Below are 19,668 nucleotides of genomic sequence, written 5' to 3'. Positions count from 1 at the left end.
AATTTCATATCTAGGATGAAGACTGAGAGACTGAGACTCAATATCATGTTTGTTAGTTTAGTACTAAAATTTTAGTATCTGTTCCCAAAATTTTAGAAGTACCTCCAAAAAGTGGGGACAGGAGACTGAAATTTGGTGGGACGAAAACTGAAACTTTAATAACATTTTACACCTAAAATATCATCATTTCAATTAATTAATTTCAAGTTTATTCCGTGTACAAATTAAATTAAAGCTTTATTCTTATTTTAGTCTCTAGCTTTCACTTTACACCAAATACAATACTGAGACTTATTTTAATTTCGGTCTTTCAGTCTCTGTCTCTCAATCTCAGTCTCTTAGTCTCTGTCGCTCTTCCAAACGCTACCTAAAATAAGCGCTGACGAAAACAATGGTGAATATTATCTTATCCGCACTGTCATCGCATTGGATAAGATCCACACTCTAAAAGGATCGGTGTGGTTGTAGGATGCGACAAATTTTCTGTTGGTCTAGGATGGATACCAATCTAGAGACCATTTTATCAATACTCTAAAAATATATTTGTCTCTTGAATATGATAGAAAAATAGAAAAAAAAAAGGTTTAAAATAAAGAAATAAGTAAAAAATAACCTAAAAATATAAGTTTTTTACAAAAAAAGATTAATATATATATAAAAATAAAAATAAAAATAAAAATTAAAAATATGAGATTTTATTAATAGTTATAATATTATATTCTTTTTAAAAAAAGGTAATAGGTCTGGGTTTGGTTTCTATAATTATGATTTTTTACTTGTTAGCATTCTCTATATTATACCTTAATGACATTAATACATGTTCAAAGTATAACTATTCAAGATTTTTATTTCTCTACTGTATGACTGAAGTTAGAGTATTTGTCCATTTCTATCACTGGATTCAAAAATTGTGTAAAATTGAATTTAAAAAAATACGATAAAAGACTATCGATCAGAGATATTTAATTATAAAAAAGACCTTTAATATAAAAATTATTAAGTGAGAATAATTTTTATAATATTTATAAAAATTAATTTTTTAAAATTTCGAATGTATTATTATTATTATTTCTTTGTTATTATAATTATTTATACATATTTTAAGTTAATGTTGCCAATTTTTTTGTAAGGATTTATACATATTTTTAAGTTGATTTGATTATAGGATTTTACAATGTCAGAGAGAATTAGTATGTTATAATTGAATTGAGTTCTTTTCATAATTTTCTAAAAATAATAAATAAAAATATATAATTTAGATGTAAATTTTGAATAAAAAAATACTTATTCATTAATATGTATTCGTTATATTTATTCATTAGTATTTAACTCTAAATTATAATTAAGAAAATATTAATTGCTACGTTTGATTATCTAAACCGATCAGTCGCGGATATGTACCTGTAGATCTGATCTGCTGGTCCACATATTCACACACCTAATAAATGAAGAGTAAATTATTTATACAATTATAGTATAATTTATATTTAGTATAATTAGTAATAAATTAGAATATTATCTTTTTCCGAATAATATAAGAGTTTATCTATCTTGTACTCATATTAAAGTTACAAAATTAAAAAGAAAATCAAAAGAATATCATATCCAATAATTAATTTGTTTAGATATTCAAATATTAAATAATTTAATATTAATATATGAATTGGTAGTATAATTGATAAATAAGACAAGACTATTTAATTTAATTTATTTAATATTAACTATATAATTTGATTTATTTAAAATTATAAGTCTTAAATGTTCTACTATTTTCATTCTATTATCATTATATTTATTTATTAGCATTTAATTTTAAATTATAATAGAGTTGTCTTAATTTAATTTTAAAATAAATGTATAAATAAAAAAACCACTGAAAGATTTTCCTCCTTGAATTCCCTGTTTTGACAAAAGTATTACAATGAAATGTTCTCATCAAACCAATAAATATTCTATGAGGCTTGCTTTTGCTTTTCCTCAGAAAATCTAGGAAATTGGATCAATGAGTTTACTCGGGTGACACCTTCGAAACCCGACCAATTTTGATCTTCAGCTGCTACTGCTGCTGAAGCTCCATCCTCACCATCAACAGATATTCCTCCATAGGTTTGATTTTCTTCCGAGGTTCATACAGTGAAGTTTCTGTGCAAAGAAGGCTCGGCCATTTGACCATCATCGGACTCAACTGGATTACCCGAATGGTTGCTTTGGATTGTTGCAGAAGAATAGCATTGCTCATCACAATCAGATTCCACATCCATTTTACCATCCAAAAAAAGGCATACAACAGCACAATCATCCATCTTTGACGTGGGATACTTGAGTTTCCACTCTCGGGCCGCAGAATCCACCAGAACCCTTGCTGCTGATGCTCGAGTCGGTGTCGTGGATACTATCTCAACCACCTCTTCATTGCTTAACATATCCCAGACCTGCACAAAATACCAAGATGGATATTAAGCATAAGTAGCCTAAAAAGAAACACAGGAACTAGTTAAAATTTTTCAAGTGTTGGATTCAAATTCACCATATCATATGTCTATTCACTTACAAAAGTAAGCATACACATAGATGAGAATGACATGCTTTTCTTGCTTACATGGGTAGAACTATTATGCATAGCAAAATTTTCCTACAGCAAGTTATGCATAGCTTAAGCTAAGTTACTTTGATTTGATGACTTTCACATGGACCAAAACAACAAAACAAGAAAAAACTATGCATCTAGGAAACAGAAAATGCTGCAAATGCTCTATGCTGAGAGACTTTAGCACACAATGCAATTGAGCTTAACCCTTGATATTATTAATTTATTTTATGGTTTCAAGGAACCTAAATAAACCCTTTTATTAGTATAACTTTCTTTTTCTCTGTACATATGTACACACTCAGAAGCTATCCATATTCATACTTCATTTATACACTGCTTTTGATAGAGAATTGAAGGATGGCAAAAAAACATAAGGATCCTGCAGTAGGGATCGATCTTGGAACTTTATTGTTAAAGCTTAAGAATTTTATCTTCTATGGAAACGTCCTAATAGCATTGAACTTGCAGGGAGTCGCTAAGACAGTAATAAAGCAAGAATTTTATATTACTGTTTCCCTTTCATTACTACTTATTTCAAAATCCATTTATTTTAGTTACCAGTTTTTTGCATAACCCATTTAATTCTGTTTGATCCCAATTATACAATTATTAATAAAATAGTAAAAAAACCCCAATTTTGGCTTCAATCATTCATACAGTTCATCTTTTTATGAATACCCATGTGCCCATATTGGTGATCTTCACTCAATGTGATTATTTTTGACAAAAAAATCAAAACAGCAACCAAACACAAAAGAGACGAACAGAAAATTTTTTTGAAAACTCACCAAATTGGGACCAGGTTGTGCGAAGGAAGCCGAGGAGTTGCTGAAGGCGAGGAGGAAGTCGGGGACCTGCTGCTTCTGTGTCGGCGTCGACGGGCGCAATGACGGCGCGCGAGACTGACTGCGAGGCAGTGACAAGACACGGAGCGGCGACGACGTCCAGGTCGGAAAGTTCCGGCTACTGCCGCTAGTGACGACGACGGCAAGGAAGGCACGCGAGATCGGAGACCGGAGGAGACCGACGACGAGCTTCTCGGATGATGCTGATAGAAGGAGAAATCTGGGCTCGCGTCAATGATATATGAGAGATGAGAGAGCTTCTGTGAAAGTGTGAGGTTGAGGGAGGAGAAGGGATTGTGAAATGACGTAGTTTGGTGGATGGAAGAAAAGGGCAAAAAAGAAAAAAAAATCGAACCGGTTTATTTAAACCACCTGAGTCAAATCGGATTTAAAGCATCTGGTTTAAAAATAAATTTTATTAATCGGTTTTATAATTGACCAATTACAAAGTGACACCTCAACAACTTTAAAAAAGTTGTTTTGACCATCTTTATGTGAGTCTCCCCCAATTAAAAATTCTTCTTGCTTTAACTTTTTGACCATATTCCACGAAAAGAATTATTTCTTCTATTTATATACGCACCAAATTTTTTAATTTCAAATTTTAATAATGAGAATTTGAACTTTCTTTCTTTTGAGAATCTGAACTGCTTAAATATTAATGTGCATTCACATTATTTTTATTACAACATTTCTTTTTAAATGACCATTTAAGATTATATCTCGTTAAAATCTTACTAAAGAAAAATTTAATAAAAAAAATTTTAATGAAAAAAAAGAGTACAATATCCCTTGTGATAAACACTGTTATATTACAAATCTTGTCAAGAAAAATCTAATAAGGAGAAAAATATGACTAAGGAAAAAAGAGTACAGCCCCTCCTCTTGTCGACATACATTATTTAATATCTCGAAATCGGCGCATCTCAATTTGATGTACCAATCTTTCAAAGGACGATTTTGGAAAGTGACTTTGTAAATAAATCTGCCAAATTATCGCTTGAGCGGTTTGTTGGACATTAATTGTTCGTTGATTTTGAAGGTCATGAGTGAAGAAAAATTTGGAGCTATCAATTGTTCTATCACCTTTGATCTATCCACCTTTAAGTTGAACAATATATATGCTGTATTATCTTCAAACAGAATAATTTGAGCTATTTTTCTATCAGTCAATCCACATGATGATAGAATATATTGAATTAAATTCTTGAGCAAAAAACACTGGCGACTTGCTTCATATATTACTAGTATTGTAGTATAATTAGAGAAGAGGAGTGCTAGGGGGCAGCAACTTTTGTGATTTGTAGCCATCAAATAATCATCAATAATGGTTTTAACGGTGTGAGATTGGTGTGAGATTTCATCTAATGGCTCACTTTTCTTTGCTGGTTATATGCTGGCCAAAATTTGAAAAAGTTGCTGACTCCCTAGACTTTTCCATTAGAGAATGTTGCTGCTATCGTCTATTTCATGGCCTCCATGATATAGCTGTATCACCATATGTAAATAAATATTCTGTTTGAGATCTTCTTTTGTATGGATCAGACAAATATCCTGCATCTACATAGCCAACTAATTATGACTTGGATTCATATGGATAAAACAGTCCCATATCAACTGTTTCATGAAGATATCAAAAGATTTGTTTGATTCCATTCCAATATTTTCTAGTTGGAGAGGAACTATATCTTGCTAGTAAATTCACGGCAAATGATATGTCAGGTCGTGTATTATTAGCAAGATATATTAGTGTTCCAATGATACTGAAATATGGTACTTCAAAACCAAGGATATCTTCATTTTTTTTCTTTAGGACGGAATTGATCATTTTCCACATCCAAAGACCTTACGATCATTGGAGTACTTAATGGATGTGATTTATCGTATAAAATCTCTTCAAGATCTTTTCTGTATATGTTGTTTGATAAATAAATATCCCATACTTTGTATGTTCGATTTGCAGGCTGAAACAAAATTTAGTCTTTCCAAAATCTTTCATCTCAAATTCTTCTTTTAGAACTTTTATAATTGTTGGAATCTAATGATATTTAAATCATCAACGCACACAACAATTATAATGAATCTAGATACAAATTTTTTTATGAAAATACATGGGCAGATATTATCATTCTTGAATATGTTTTTGGCCATATATTCAATAAGACGATTATACCACATTCTTCTAGATTACTTTAGACCATATAAAGATCATTGCAATTTAACTGAGTATAACTCCTGCGAGTATTTATTGGATAATTTAGATATCTTTAGTCATTCAGGAATTTTCATATAGATATCATGATCTAATGATCCGTATAAATAGGCTGTCACCACATCCATTAGATGTATATGTAGTTTATGATATGCGGATAAAATGACCAAATAATGCAATGTTATTGTATCTACTACAAGGGAATATGTTTTTTCATAATCTATACCGAACCTTTGTGAAAAATCTTGTGCCACAAGTCAAGCTTTGTAGCGTATAAACTTTATTGTTTTCATTTTGTTTTCTTACAAATACCCATTTGTATCCAACAGGTTTTACATATTTTGGTGTACGGACTACATGTTCAAAAACTTCACGCTTTGCAAGTGAGTCTAACTCAACCTTCATAACTTCTTCTCATTTTGGCCAATCATTCTTTTGTCGACATTTTTCGACTGTTATTGGCTCAAAATCCTTACTTTCATGCATGATGTGTAATGCCACATTATATGCAAATATTTCATTGACAGTTGTTTTATTTTGTTTTTATTTTTCTCCTATAAAGACATAATTTATTGAGATCTCATCATTTTCACAATTTTTAGAATTTTCAAGTACTTGAATATTTTTTGGCGTCAAAACTATATAAGAATTCTGGACAACTGCACGTGTCTTTACTATGTCTTTATCCTTTTTAACAGGAATAGTATTTGCATCTTTTCTTTTTCGAAGATTTTTGTCTTTGAAACCAACAGGCCTACCACGCTTCTGAGGTGAATTTGTTTTGGTGGTCATTTCTCCGATTGTCAATTTGAATAGGAACATTTTCAACTGGTATATAGGATGTAGTTATCCTTTTCGTATCAGAAAATGTATCAGGCAATTCATTTGTTATTCTTTGAAAATTTATAATATTTTGAACTTCTAATTCATATTGCCTTGATCGAAGATCTAAATGCATCAATGATGATGCATTCCAATTAAGTTTCTTTTCGAGAAGCTTATTCTCTCCTCTTAATGTTTAAAATTTTGATTCATCAAAATGACAATCTGCAAATCGAGCTTTAAACATATCATCTGTTTGTAATTTGTATCTCAAGATACCTCACTATAGAGAGAGAATCATATTCTACATAATTTTCTAATTTTCTTTGGGGTTCCATTTTGGTATGAGAATATAGAGCAATTTGAACATATATCGCACATTCAAATATCTTTCATATTATTTGAAATGTTCCATTTTTAATAGTTTAGTCCAATTTAAATTATTAATATTTTTTATTATTTTTAAAAAATATATTTTTGTATTTACAAATACATATATCTCTTTTATACGGTAAACGAGATATATAAAAATTGAAAAAATACACATATTTTATTTACACTATAAACAAAATATGTGCAAATTATCTCGTTTACAATGTAAACGAGATAACAGAGGTTGACGTATTTTTGTAAAATTATTTATTTCAATAAATAAAATATTTATTTAATTTATTAAAATAAAAAATCCTAAAATCAGACCTACTAATTTCTGTACTTTATTTGTGTGGTATTCAAAAAAAAAAAATTGCAAGTATAGCCTCCATTTCCATTTTTTATTTGACTCAACAAATTTGACCGTCTAATTTATTTAATAATAATTTAAAAAATTAATACCATATTAAAAAAAACACCAATTATTCCATTGTCATAACACATCATTTTCATTCATATTTAAAAAAAGGAAAAAATAGCCGATTTGCGAATCATTATTATACGCTTAATTAATGGAATGAAGAAAAGAACATACATAATTTGTCATCCTAATTTGGGTCCACTCATGTCATCTTATCTCAGCTCTGATCTTGATGATGAATACATAATGTCTTGAATCTACGCAAGAGCTTACATCATTCACTCTTTTCCCCTAATAATTCATTCACTCACTATAAAATCTCTCTTCATCAAATTAAATTTTCACATACAAGTTCCACATTAATTATATACACAATGGAGAAGAAAAATCCATGCATTGTTATGGTTCCTTCCCCAGGACTTAGCCATTTGATTCCACTGGTTGAGTTCTCAAAGAGATTACTATCATTTCAAAGAGAAAATTTGCATGTGAAGTTCATAGTTCCAACACTTGGTGCTCCTTCTTCCTCCATGAAATCCATCCTCAACAACTCTCTTCCACCAAACTCATCATTCATCATTCTCCCCCAAATCAACATTGAAGACCTCACTGAGAAATCTGATCCTGCAACTCAGATGAAAGAAACAGTGAAACACTCTCTTCCGTTCATCCATCAAGAACTCACCTCACTCAGTTTCACCAATCACCTTGTTGCTATCTTGTTCAGTCTGTTCTCAACTGATGTTATTGATCTTGCAAGTGAATTCAACCTCTTAACTTATCTCTTCTATGCAAGTGGAGCAACACTCTTTTCATTCTGTTTTCATTTTCCACAACTTGATCAGGAAGCTGATGATTCCTCTAAGAACTCCTTGTTGGAGTTAACAGATCCTGTTCATGTTCCTGGTTGTTCTGTTCCATTTCAGGTCAAGGATCTTCCTGATCCAGTTCTTTTTGAAAGATCAAGTGAAGTCTACAAATCATTTCTTGCTGTGGTAAAGAAGTACTCATTGGTTGATGGTGTCATAATGAACACCTTCACAGATTTGGAACCAGATGCAGTAAGAGCTCTACAACAAGAACAAAATAATAATGGAGAAAAGAATGTTCCTTTTGTTTACCCAATTGGACCAATCATTCAAAGTGAGACAAGTAATGAGGTAAACAAGTTAGAGTGTTTAACATGGTTGGATAATCAGCCACCAAGATCAGTGTTGTTTATCTCTTTTGGAAGTGGTGGAACACTTTCTCAAGAGCAACTCAATGAGATTGCGTTTGGATTGGAACTGAGTGGACACAAGTTCTTGTGGGTTGTGAGAGCTCCTAGCAACTTTGGTGGTTCTGCATATCTTAGTCAACAAAAGGAAGATCCATTACACTATTTACCATCCGGTACTTTATTTAAATTTGGTGAAAACTTTTCGTCTAAAATTGATAGTTGAAAGCTGTTACATGACAATTTAGTTAAACATATTAAACCATCTAATGATTATCAATTATCAACTTTATATAAAAATATGCGTGTGAGTCTTTATCTTTAAACTAACATTCATGATTTTATACATTTATTCTAAGACAATTAATAAATACAAAATATGATAATTTTTTATTGATTTGGACTGGTAGTTGAAAAATTTTTGTTACCATCAGGTTTTGTGGAGAGAACCAAAGGACAAGGCTTGGTGATTCCATCATGGGCCCCACAAATTGAGATTCTTGGTCATGGTTCCATTGGTGCTTTCTTGAGCCATTGTGGTTGGAACTCAACTCTAGAGAGTGTGTCACATGGTGTGCCTGTGATTGCATGGCCACTGTTTGCAGAGCAGAGAATGAATGCAGTGTTGCTCAAAGATGTGTTTAAAGTGGCAGTGAGGCCAGAGGCTAATGAAGATGGGATAGTCAAAAGAGAAGAAGTGGCCAGAGTTGTGAAGGGGATCATGAAGGAGAATGAAGAAGGGTTGGAAATGAGAAAGAGAATCAAAGAGTTGAGTGATGCTGCTGCTGCTGCACTTAGTGAAAATGGTTCCTCTATGAAGACACTGTCTAGTCTTGCACTGAAATGGCAAAGCATTTGAGTAACATGTTAGTATCAACAACAATAACATATCATGAATATTTGACTATGTTTTTTGTGTTGACTGTCTCTAATACAATCCTTTTCTTTTATCCGGACTTAGAACCGGCTATGTTAGCATCACGTGAAGATATTTTCGTAGATATTTTTTAGTTACTTTTCTCCGTGTGAACAATAATGATGCATGTAGCTGTCATGCAAACCATCCACTTCTTGAATAGGTAGTGGGATAATGCACATCCTAAGCATTTTTTCTAATAATGAAGTTTTTGTATTATTAGCTTATTAATTATCAATAAAAATAAAAGTTTATTTTCTTATTTCTTTGTAATTATATTCAACAAAGGATTATCGTAAACAAAGATGGCAAGTCTAATCAATTAGGAATACAACAATAAAATTGTAAACATAGGGAGGTTGGTCCAAACCACAAAGTTTTATTATTGTGTAACAAAAAATTAATGTATTTGATAATTATTTTATATAATTACATTTACATTTATATAAAAATGAGATAAAAATTAAATAGACCTCTTTTGCCTATTTTATTAAAGGTCAATTTGGATTGACTTTAAAAAAAAGTACTTTATTTTTTTATTTTTTTAAAAAAAATATTTTTTAACAAACAAAAATTATTTTACATTTAGATAGACTTTTTAAAAAAAATAATATTAAAAACGTGTTTTACTTTTATTTTTTTAAAAGTAAAGTATTGTTAATTTTTAAAAAAATAAATAGTTTATTTTTTAAATAAAAATATTTCTTTTAAAAGACGTATTTAAATAAATTTTAAATTGAATAAAAATATTTTAGTTTAAAAAAAATTTCTATTAAAAAAAAAGTCAATCCAAACAGTTCAGTATCTCTATATTATATACACCTTTTGACTACTGGCTGCTCCTAATAAATGACAAATCTCTCTTCTTCATCTTCAAGTTGCTCACCAGTTATTTCATCCACATTCAGGGACACTTTATTGACTTGAACCTAATCTTATGTATCATTCTAGACAAAGATTCATTCTACCTTATCTTATTATTTTTCTAATTGATTATACACAAACTTTCTTTATTCATGTTAAAGGTTAAAGGTGACCCTTCAACCACTACAAAATGATCATCAATTGGAATTATCGCTTAGCCTTTAAAGGTTAGTGACACTTCAACCACTACAAAAATAATCATCAATTGGAATTATCGTTTAGCCCTTAAAAATTTGTCTCCTCTTTGATAATTTTGTCAGTTCTCTTTCCGCACAATTGAATTGCCCCTCTGTCCCAAAAATATAAGCATATTCTCTTGTTATCACTGATTAACATGGCTAGATACAAAGTATCATTACAATTAGATGATTCATATATTATGATCAACATGAGGATACTTGGTCTAGATGTTATTTTATAGTTTAATTATTTTACTAATTTTTATAATTTTATCAAAATTTTAATTAAATTTTTATTTTTTATTTTTTCAATTGAATTTTTATAATATATCCTAAGTTAATATCTTAAATCCCGGTTTCAGCAGTCTACGTGTCACAACCCCAGCTCATGTTGAATGGATGCATTCTCCTTTTCAACGCCCGTGTTTCACCGGTCTGATTTTTCACTAATTCATCCAACTAATTCATCCTGTTGACTGTAAAAAAAATTATACAACTTATAAGCAAACTAATAAACTATGAAGTACAGTAAATTATTAATGAAATATAATAAATTATTAATTATTAAAAGGATTATATATCTTAATACCTATTATATACCAAATATATCAATATAGCTCAATCTATTAATCTATTAATGTATATCTATTATCTATTTGATATCTTAATATTTTTTATCTTAATATTTTTTGGTGACTCTATTATATATTATATATATAAATATATAATAAAAGTCATCAAATGTGATGAAACTATGAAAGATAAAAGTTCCCAGTCTTACCACTGGTCATGGATGGAAGTTTCAACACCTAATTAAAGTACGTTACCTGTTAGTTCAAAAAAAAAATAATAAATGTAAATTCAAAGTATCAGACAATTAGACAAGTGTGTTTGAAATTTGGTAATATCCTAAATCCCGGTTTCAGCAGTACACGTGTCACAACTCCAGCTCATGATAATTGGTTAAGAAAAATAATTTAATTAATTATAATATATGTAGATTTAATAATTCAAACAACACTAAGCTACACTATTATATTTGACCTCAACATTTAAATGAGCATCTTTTATAATTCACCAATATTTATAATATCTATAGAATATAGGTGATAAATTACATATAAAAAAATGAAAGAGTTCATTAATCAAGAACAAGCTATAGAACAAGCCAGAGTAGTTAGCAAAGTCAATCAAGTTTTTAACATAGTTTTTACAAGGTTAACACAAAAATTAACATCCTTTAACAAAGTTTAACAAAATTTTTAACCCAATTTTTACAAACTCTCACAATGATTAACAACAACAAAAAAAGCCCTAAATGAGGTAATGAGCACAAAATCAAGAAACTTTAACAAAATTTAACAACAGATAAAAAAAAGCCAAGCACAAGCTGGTAACAGTTATCAGTACCAGTTTAGCATCAATCAATGAGCAAATGATTAACAAGCTCACCACAATGAGCAACAACAAAAAAAGAAGAGCACTGAATGAGGTAACGAGCACAAAATCAAGAAACTTAAACAAAATTTAACAACCAACAAAAAAGCCAAGAACAAGCCAGTAACAGTTTATCAGTACCAATTTAGCATCAATCAATAAGCCAGTAACAGAGTTAATTAATCAAGAATAGGCTAGAACAAGCTAGAGTAATGAGCAAAGCCAATCAACCAAGAACAAGCACTAAGCACTGACAGAGCATCCAATTAACTCAAGCACAAAGTAAAAAAACAAAACAGCAACACATCACTTAATCAATAATCATTAATCAATGAAAAACAAAACACCAACAGTGAGTATTAAAAAACGACGATCACTAACCATCGAGGAACAAGCATGAAGAGGGTTTGGTTTCTGAACAGACAATAAAAAAAAATAAAACACCAAGAACAAGTACTAGCAGTGAGCATTAACCTTTGACGGACGACGGAGAGCGGTTGAGCGCAACGGACGACGGAGAGCGGTTGAGCGCAACGGACGACGGCGAACAGGCGACTGATGACAGCGAACAGGGGATAGAGAGCGAACAGGTGACTGATGAGAGCGAACAGGGGATGGTGAGAGCGAAGTAACGAACGCCGATAGCACGAAGGCGGAAGTTCTTGAGTGCGACGGAGGCAGCAGCAGCAGTCTCTCACTCCGACACACGGCGACAAGATTGGTGGAGGCTAGGGTTTGCTTTCTTGGGTGGAGGCTAGGGCGTTTTGCTGATGACTAAGGAAGGAGTTGGAAAACGGAGCCAAACGCGTGCAAACCCTTTTTCCCTTTCAAACTAACAAATTATAAATTTTTATGTATTAGAGTTGTATCTATTAATTTAAATTACATAGTATTTAATACAAAAAATTGATAATATTATAATTTAATATATCTTAAATAATACAAAAATATTTGTTAGTGATTTTTTATTTTTTATTTTGATGCTTTATTTTGTTAGACATTATAAACATTAATTTTTTTTTTGTTGGCCATTATCAATTTTGTGTTTAAGCAATTTTTTTCTTGAGCTCAACCTGATATTTATAAATTTTATTATTTGTATTATAAATTTATCCTTTAAAGTTATGTTTGGATAATTTAGTGTCAACTCAAGGATTTAATATTCACATTAGATAATTGGTTAAGAAAAATAATTTAATTAATTATGATATATGTAGATTTAATAATTCAAACAACACTAAACTACACTATTATATTTGACCTCAACATTTAAATGAGCATCTTTTATAATTTACCAATATTTATAATATCTATAGAATATAGGTGATAAATTACATATAAAAAAATGAAAGAGTCACCATATAAAAAATATTTATGGTAGTTAACTTATTCATGTAAATTTTAGGGTTCACCAATTGAGACGTACAGTTTATAATGAACATAAATATTGCGTTAATTGATCTCAATGTTTAAATCAGCATTATTTTAGAGTGCAGTAACATTCATTATATATATGATTAGTATTTATCATGTGATTAGTATTTATAGTATTTATCATGTGATTAGTATTTATGACCTCAATGTTTAAATCATGTGATTAGTATTTATGGTGGTTTAACTTACTCATAAATTTTAGAATTTATCAATTAAGACGCATAATAATTTTGTTTTTAAGTATTTTTTTTTTCTTAAGCTCCACATGGTGTTCACAAATTTTATTATTTTTATCATAAAATTATCTTTTAAAATTAACTTTGGATAATTTAGCATTCACCTCTAAGATTTAATATTTTAAATTTTGGATTCAGACAATAAAATATTTACATTTGATAATTGGTTAAGAAAAATAATTTAATCAATTAGGATACATGTAGATTTAATAATTCAAATAACACTAAACCACTATCATATTTGACCTTAATGTTTAAATTTGTATTTCTTTATACTTCACCAATACTCATAGTATCTATAAAATATACGTGATGAATTGCGTATAAAAAAATAAAAAAATCACCGTAATAATTAACTTACTCATGTAAATTTTAGGCTTCACCAATTAAGATATAGGGTTTATAATGAACATAAGTGTTGAGTTATTTGACCTCAAATTCGCATTATTTTTTAGTGCACCAATATTCATGATATATATAGAATATAGACTATGAATCGCATATAAAGAAATAAAAGAGTCTTTATATAATTAGTATTTATGATTGTTAATTTACTCAGATAAAATGAACATAATTGATAGGTTAATTGACCTCAATATTTAAATTAGTATCTTTTTAAATTGCACCAATATTCATAATATTTATAGAATATAAGTGATGAATCACATATAAAAAAAAAGTTGCTATATGGTTAATGTTTATTGTGGTTAGCTTAATCATATCAAGTTTAGAGTTCACCAATTGAAATATAAAATTTAAAATGAAAATAAAGAAATTTGCTCACAGGATATCCGAATGTTTAGTTAAAGAAATTTGTTAACTGGATCCTTAAGTTAGGTGACGGGTTATTAGGAGACAGTTTCGATGATGAATCGGTGATTAGGATACCGGAGAAGTTGCTATTTAATTTTGAGTCACCATCTCTTCACGATTTGGTATTGTTCGTTTATCCTGATATCTTACTGTATATTTATAGCGTGGACTAATTTAAGGACAAGAGTATATTGGCACCAATATCTGATGTTGTAACCGAAGTTAACAATCATGTCATATCTTTGCTTCCTGGCAATGAAAAAGGTTTACTTGAGGTCTGACACACTGCTTAATGAAGACGGTCACTTAGAATCTGAATTATACACAATGAGCACAGAGTCGTTGAATGCATCGATTTATTTTGGTATTCCACAACACAAGTTAGTACTTAAGATTGGTGTGCTTGTCATGCTTCTTCATAATATTCTCCAATCCATTGGATTGTGCAACGGTACACGAATGCAAGTTAGGCGACTTGGTGATCATGTTATTGAATGCGTCATCTTAGCAGGACGAAACGTTGGTCAAGTTGTTTTTATTCCAAGGATGAACATGATCCCTGATATTGAAACCTTACTTATCAGGTTTATCCGAAGGCAGTTTCCAATTGTGCTTTGCTTTGCAATGACCATAAATAAGTCCTAAGGACAGACACTCACAACTGTTGGTGTGTATCTTCTAAGGTTTGTTTTTACACATGGTTAGCTTTATGTTGCACTCTCTCGAGTCAATAGTATATTTGGTCTTAAAATCTTGATTGTTAATTCTGATGGAAAAGCCTCAAATCATACTCTTAATGTTGTGTACAGAGAGATTTTTGTCAATTTATTTTCTGTCATTCAACCATTACTGTAATATTCAACGTGGTTGATGCTATGTCTCCGTGCTTGGCACGGGGCGTAAAACTAGTTATAATTTATAACGAAGTCTCTGTCATCACAAAAACATTAAAATTAACTGAATATTCTATTAAATAAAATAGAATATTCAATCAAATCAATAAGTGACAGAAATTATTCTACCTGTTTTTAAATTCAGCTATATATTTCTTTTAAGTCAAAATCCGTATACATCTTGAATATGTAAAAGTAGTTCTAAATCGTTGTCTTGCCATTCCACCTGTTTAACTTGACTTATTGTGGCACTACAATAAGAGGTTCTACCCTACCATCCTCAATATGTAGAAGCAGTTAGTCGATCATATTAGTCGCTATGAAATAATTAGGATATTAATATAAAAGATATTAATGCCTATTATATACTACTTAGTCGCTATAAAATAATTAAGATCATACAACACACATTTTAGTATCAAATTTACTTTAAAATTAACTGTGTGGCTGGTTAATTTTATGTGTTTACTTTTTTTATACCGTTTAAATAATTTTGTTCTTTTTTTTATGCTGAATAATTTTGTATAATACGAACTAACATCTCTGTTAATTTACTTAATTAGATAATAATAAATATAGAACTAATTAAGATAATAAATATTTTATACTTTAATTAAAAAATTTTAAGTTTAAGTTATAAATTATATATAATAATAAAAAATAAAAAAAAAATTAGTATACTGAAACTCTCCTATATATATAGAATATATAGTAGAAGTAGCTGAGTTAACCAAATTGTTTTGTTGCTTATCTTAATTATATTGAGTAGTATTACCTGGAGAAGAGGAGAGTGGATAACATTAACAAAAGAGCAGAAAGCTTCAAGGCCATGGTTCCACTCTCACTCACACTGTAATTGCAACAACCCTTCTCTTCTTTATTACTTCTTCACCATTTATTTCATCCACTTTCATGGATACTTGGTTGACTTGCGGAACCTAATCTTATGTATCATTCTAGCTAGCATATCTTATTATTTTTCTAGTTGATTATACACAAACTTTCTTCATTCATATTAAATGTTAAAGGTGATCTTTCAACCACTACAAAATGATCATCAATTGGAATTATTGCTTAGCCTTTAATAACTTTATTTGAATGTTATGATAATGAATGAATTTTATTTGTCTTTACTTGAAATTCTAAGAAAGCGGTACTAAAAAACAAAAAAATCATTTATATTTTTTCCTTAATTCCTTTACTATTTTTTTTTTTTAGTTGGGCTTTATACCATTAAGAGTTTTGAAATTAAATGTATTTGGATCAAAAATTATTTTTTATCATAAATTGTTTTTTAGTGGGCAGAGTGGGAGGTCCATTACAAGCATGAAGATAACTTTTTATCCATCTTTATCGAAAGAAAGTGCAAAAATCTAAAGATAGAAGAGAGATAAATTCAATCAAATTGGATAGATATAGTGGTTAGCTTATTAGTCTGTTTAACTAAGATGTCATAATTAAATTAACTTGTATATGATTTTTTCTATCTCATTACTCTTCAAGATAATATTTACATACCCTATTAAAAAACTATAACTACTGCTATTTTTCTAAAACTTTCTGCTTAACCATGCAGTAGGAAGTAAATGACAAATTAAATTCACCAGAAGAAATTTCAAATTCAAAATATAACCCTATTATAATAGAGAGATTAATGATAGGACAGTTAAGTGTACAAGTATTTCGAACAAAAAAACACATTTCAATTGCTCCTGCCAATTTTTGTTTGACTAGACTTCAAAATTCATTAAACAAAAAAAACACACCTCAATTACTCAAATTCACTATAATTTAAAATTATATTTTACCACTTTTTCCTACTTTTTTTTTTTTACCACTACCGCCGTGCTCAATGCCACCCTCAAAGAAAAAATTTCCATGCATTTGTTGTTGCTCCAAAATCATAGTTTTAGCAAAAAGTGCTTTTTAGCATTTTTTTAATAATAATTTAGATATTTTCAAATGAAACCAACCATGCTACTATTACTCATGCTATTATAAATTTTGGTGTAAAACTCCTAGATATCCTAGTAAAGAAGGTTCACTAATCCCAATAACTAAAAAAATTAGAAATTGGGATTAAAAGTTTATGATTTAGATTTTAGAGTATAAAATTTAAGATAAATTAATTAATTTAAAAAATATAAAAAATTAATTTTTAGTTAGCCAATATTAAACTTTCCTTTCATATTAGTCCATGATAACAAGAGGGAAACATCATACATTCAGCTCAATCAATCAAATGAAATCCTTATTCATATCACGTTTTCATTCTATTACATTTCAACATATTGCATTCTTTCTAGAAACAAATTTTGTTACGATATCTCACTATTTGATAGCTAATAAGATCAATATAATGATTGTGTAAAGATTCTTCTGTTTTATCCATTTTACACACACAGGCTTCATGTATATATAGGAACCATCATTCTTTGTACTTTTTCAGTGAAAAATATTCAAAATACAACAATTTTTCATCTTTATTTCTTCATTCTTTTGAGTCTTATTATGGTATTAGAACTCTTCTTGAGTTCTATAAATATCCATATTTAAAACAGCCAACACCCTTTCCTTTTTACATACATCCCAATGAGAATCCCATTTCTGTCTCACTTCTGTGCTTACAAGAAACAACTATTATTGCTGGAGTCGTTCTTTAACCATGACCATAATCTCCAAAAGCAAACTTGGCTTCCTTACCGGTTCTATACCATCATCTTTACCTTATGAGCCCCCCTTTTTTTTAGCTTAGGAGCGTTGTAATAATTTTGTCTTGTTTTGGTTATTTCATTCTCTATCTCTATCCATTATTTAGAATGTCATCTACCTTACTACTACTTCCTCTATCTGGACTGATTTGAAAGAACGATTTTTTCAAGTGACTTTCTCAGAGTTGTTGAATTGCAAGAAGAGGTTTATGCACTCAGACAGGGTAACCTCTCTTTCACAGAATTCTACACCACCTTGAAGTCTCTGTGAAAAAAGCTTCATAATTATTGCCCTCTGCCTCTTTGTAACTGTCCTGCAAGAATGCATAAAACACAAGATTTCATCATTCAATTTCTCAAATGTCTCGATGAAAGGTTCTTATTAGTGGTCATATCCTAGGTCCTTCTTGGTCCTCTGCCACTGGTGACTCAAGTTTTTGTGCACCAGCAGCAACATCATGACCTGGGTTGGGGCCTTTCTTTGCTCCAACAACACTCTTTCAAGGCCCTTGTCAAAAAGGCTTAAGCTTCTTCATCAGAATGTAAAAACAAAAAGATCCAGCCTTCTAATGACCTTGGACTCTCAAAGTCCAAGTACACATTGTCTTTGTTCTTTAAATCCATTTGCTATTTTAAATCATTTTTCGCATCAAAATAATTTTTTGGACACTTGAATCATTGATTTTAGTAATATATATCACATTGTATTAAATTTATCTTAGTTTATTTTTATTCTAAAATTTCTCTCATTACTGTTCACTTACTCACTCGTGCACAAGTTATTGCCTTGTACAAAGGTGTTGTAAACTTTTTGTCGTCTTTGATTTTTTGTGATGTTTTTTATTTGCCTTCAATTTTAATATAATTTTAATTTTTAAAATTATTTTCATGTTCAAATGTGAATTCACTTTTTTATCTTTTTTTTGCACATTACAAACCAACAATTCAAAGACGATTGATTTAAGTAGAATAAGAGAGAAATTATATGTTTTTGAAATTAAAACACCTTCATCAATAAATCATCATCTACACACTCTATATATACCATTCATTTCTCACTAATCACTCTTTTAAATTTATGACATTTTCGTTTAGTACATTTTTTTTGGAAAAAAAAAGACTAAATTTTTTACATAGACAATTTTTTTTTTATTTCTATATACTATGATGAAGTTTGTAATATTTGTTATCTCTCTAAGCAAAAGAAATTTTCTTTTATCAAAGCTTCAATAAAGTCAATGCAAGTTTTGATTTATTACATTTTGATATTTGGAGTTTCTTTCGACAAAATTTTATTCACAATTATAAATATTTTTTTAACTATTGTTGATAATTTTAGTCGTTTCACTTAGATTGTTTTATTAAAATCAAAAGGTGAAGTTCAAAATTATGTAAAAAATTCCATTGCTTTGATTGAAACATAATTTAATTTTAAAGTCAAATGTATTCATTTAGATAATGAATCTGAATTCTTTTGCATGATTTTTGTTCTTCTAAAGGCATCATTCAAGACATTCATTAATATACTTGTGTTGAAATATCCCCAACAAAATGAAAGAGTAAAACATAAGTACTAACATATTTTAAATATAATCGGTACTCTAATATTTTAATCCAATTTACCTCTATCTTTTTAGTCTTATGCCA

The 19,668-nt window shown here is 29.6% G+C and overlaps 1 protein-coding gene, 1 long non-coding RNA gene and 2 pseudogenes across 3 annotated transcripts; 2 read left to right on the top strand and 2 right to left on the bottom strand.

Moving 5' to 3' along the window:
* Window positions 1-2,126: 2,126 nt before the first annotated feature.
* LOC110268682 (putative protein phosphatase 2C 52 pseudogene) lies at window positions 2,127-3,665 on the bottom strand (annotated as a pseudogene). The gene is made up of 2 exons (XR_002357026.2): window positions 3,379-3,665; window positions 2,127-2,432 (listed from the first exon to the last, which is right to left on the bottom strand). The product of XR_002357026.2 is annotated as a putative protein phosphatase 2C 52 pseudogene (transcript).
* A 3,763-nt stretch (window positions 3,666-7,428) lies between these two features.
* Window positions 7,429-9,663, top strand: LOC107624787 (hydroquinone glucosyltransferase). The gene is made up of 2 exons (XM_016327243.3): window positions 7,429-8,654; window positions 8,913-9,663. Exons 1-2 carry the CDS (start codon window positions 7,637-7,639, stop codon window positions 9,335-9,337), a joined length of 1,443 nt encoding a protein of 480 aa, XP_016182729.1. The 5' UTR covers window positions 7,429-7,636; the 3' UTR covers window positions 9,338-9,663.
* Window positions 9,664-10,435: 772 nt separating this feature from the next.
* On the bottom strand, window positions 10,436-12,958 carry LOC110268681 (uncharacterized). The gene is made up of 3 exons (XR_002357025.2): window positions 12,409-12,958; window positions 11,279-11,324; window positions 10,436-10,973 (listed from the first exon to the last, which is right to left on the bottom strand). It is a non-coding gene; the product is annotated as an uncharacterized LOC110268681 (long non-coding RNA).
* Window positions 12,959-14,291: 1,333 nt separating this feature from the next.
* LOC148572986 (uncharacterized) lies at window positions 14,292-15,587 on the top strand (annotated as a pseudogene).
* Window positions 15,588-19,668: the final 4,081 nt, after the last annotated feature.

The sequence above is a fragment of the Arachis ipaensis genome, chromosome B2, assembly GCF_059453495.1.
Source record: "Arachis ipaensis isolate K30076 ecotype BB chromosome B2, ASM5945349v1, whole genome shotgun sequence".
NCBI lineage: Eukaryota > Viridiplantae > Streptophyta > Magnoliopsida > Fabales > Fabaceae > Arachis > Arachis ipaensis.
Note: the sequence above shows the minus strand (reverse complement) of the source record. Positions and strands in the feature narration are given on the sequence as shown.

What these genes read in the sequence shown, in the direction of transcription:
- LOC107624787 (XM_016327243.3), top strand. Translation starts at nt 7,637, where the DNA reads ATGGAGAAGAAAAATCCATGCATTGTTATGGTTCCTTCCCCAGGACTT. An exon ending in ATTACACTATTTACCATCCG is followed by an intron (nt 8,655 to 8,912) that starts GTACTTTATTTA and finishes TGTTACCATCAG; the next exon opens with GTTTTGTGGAGAGAACCAAA.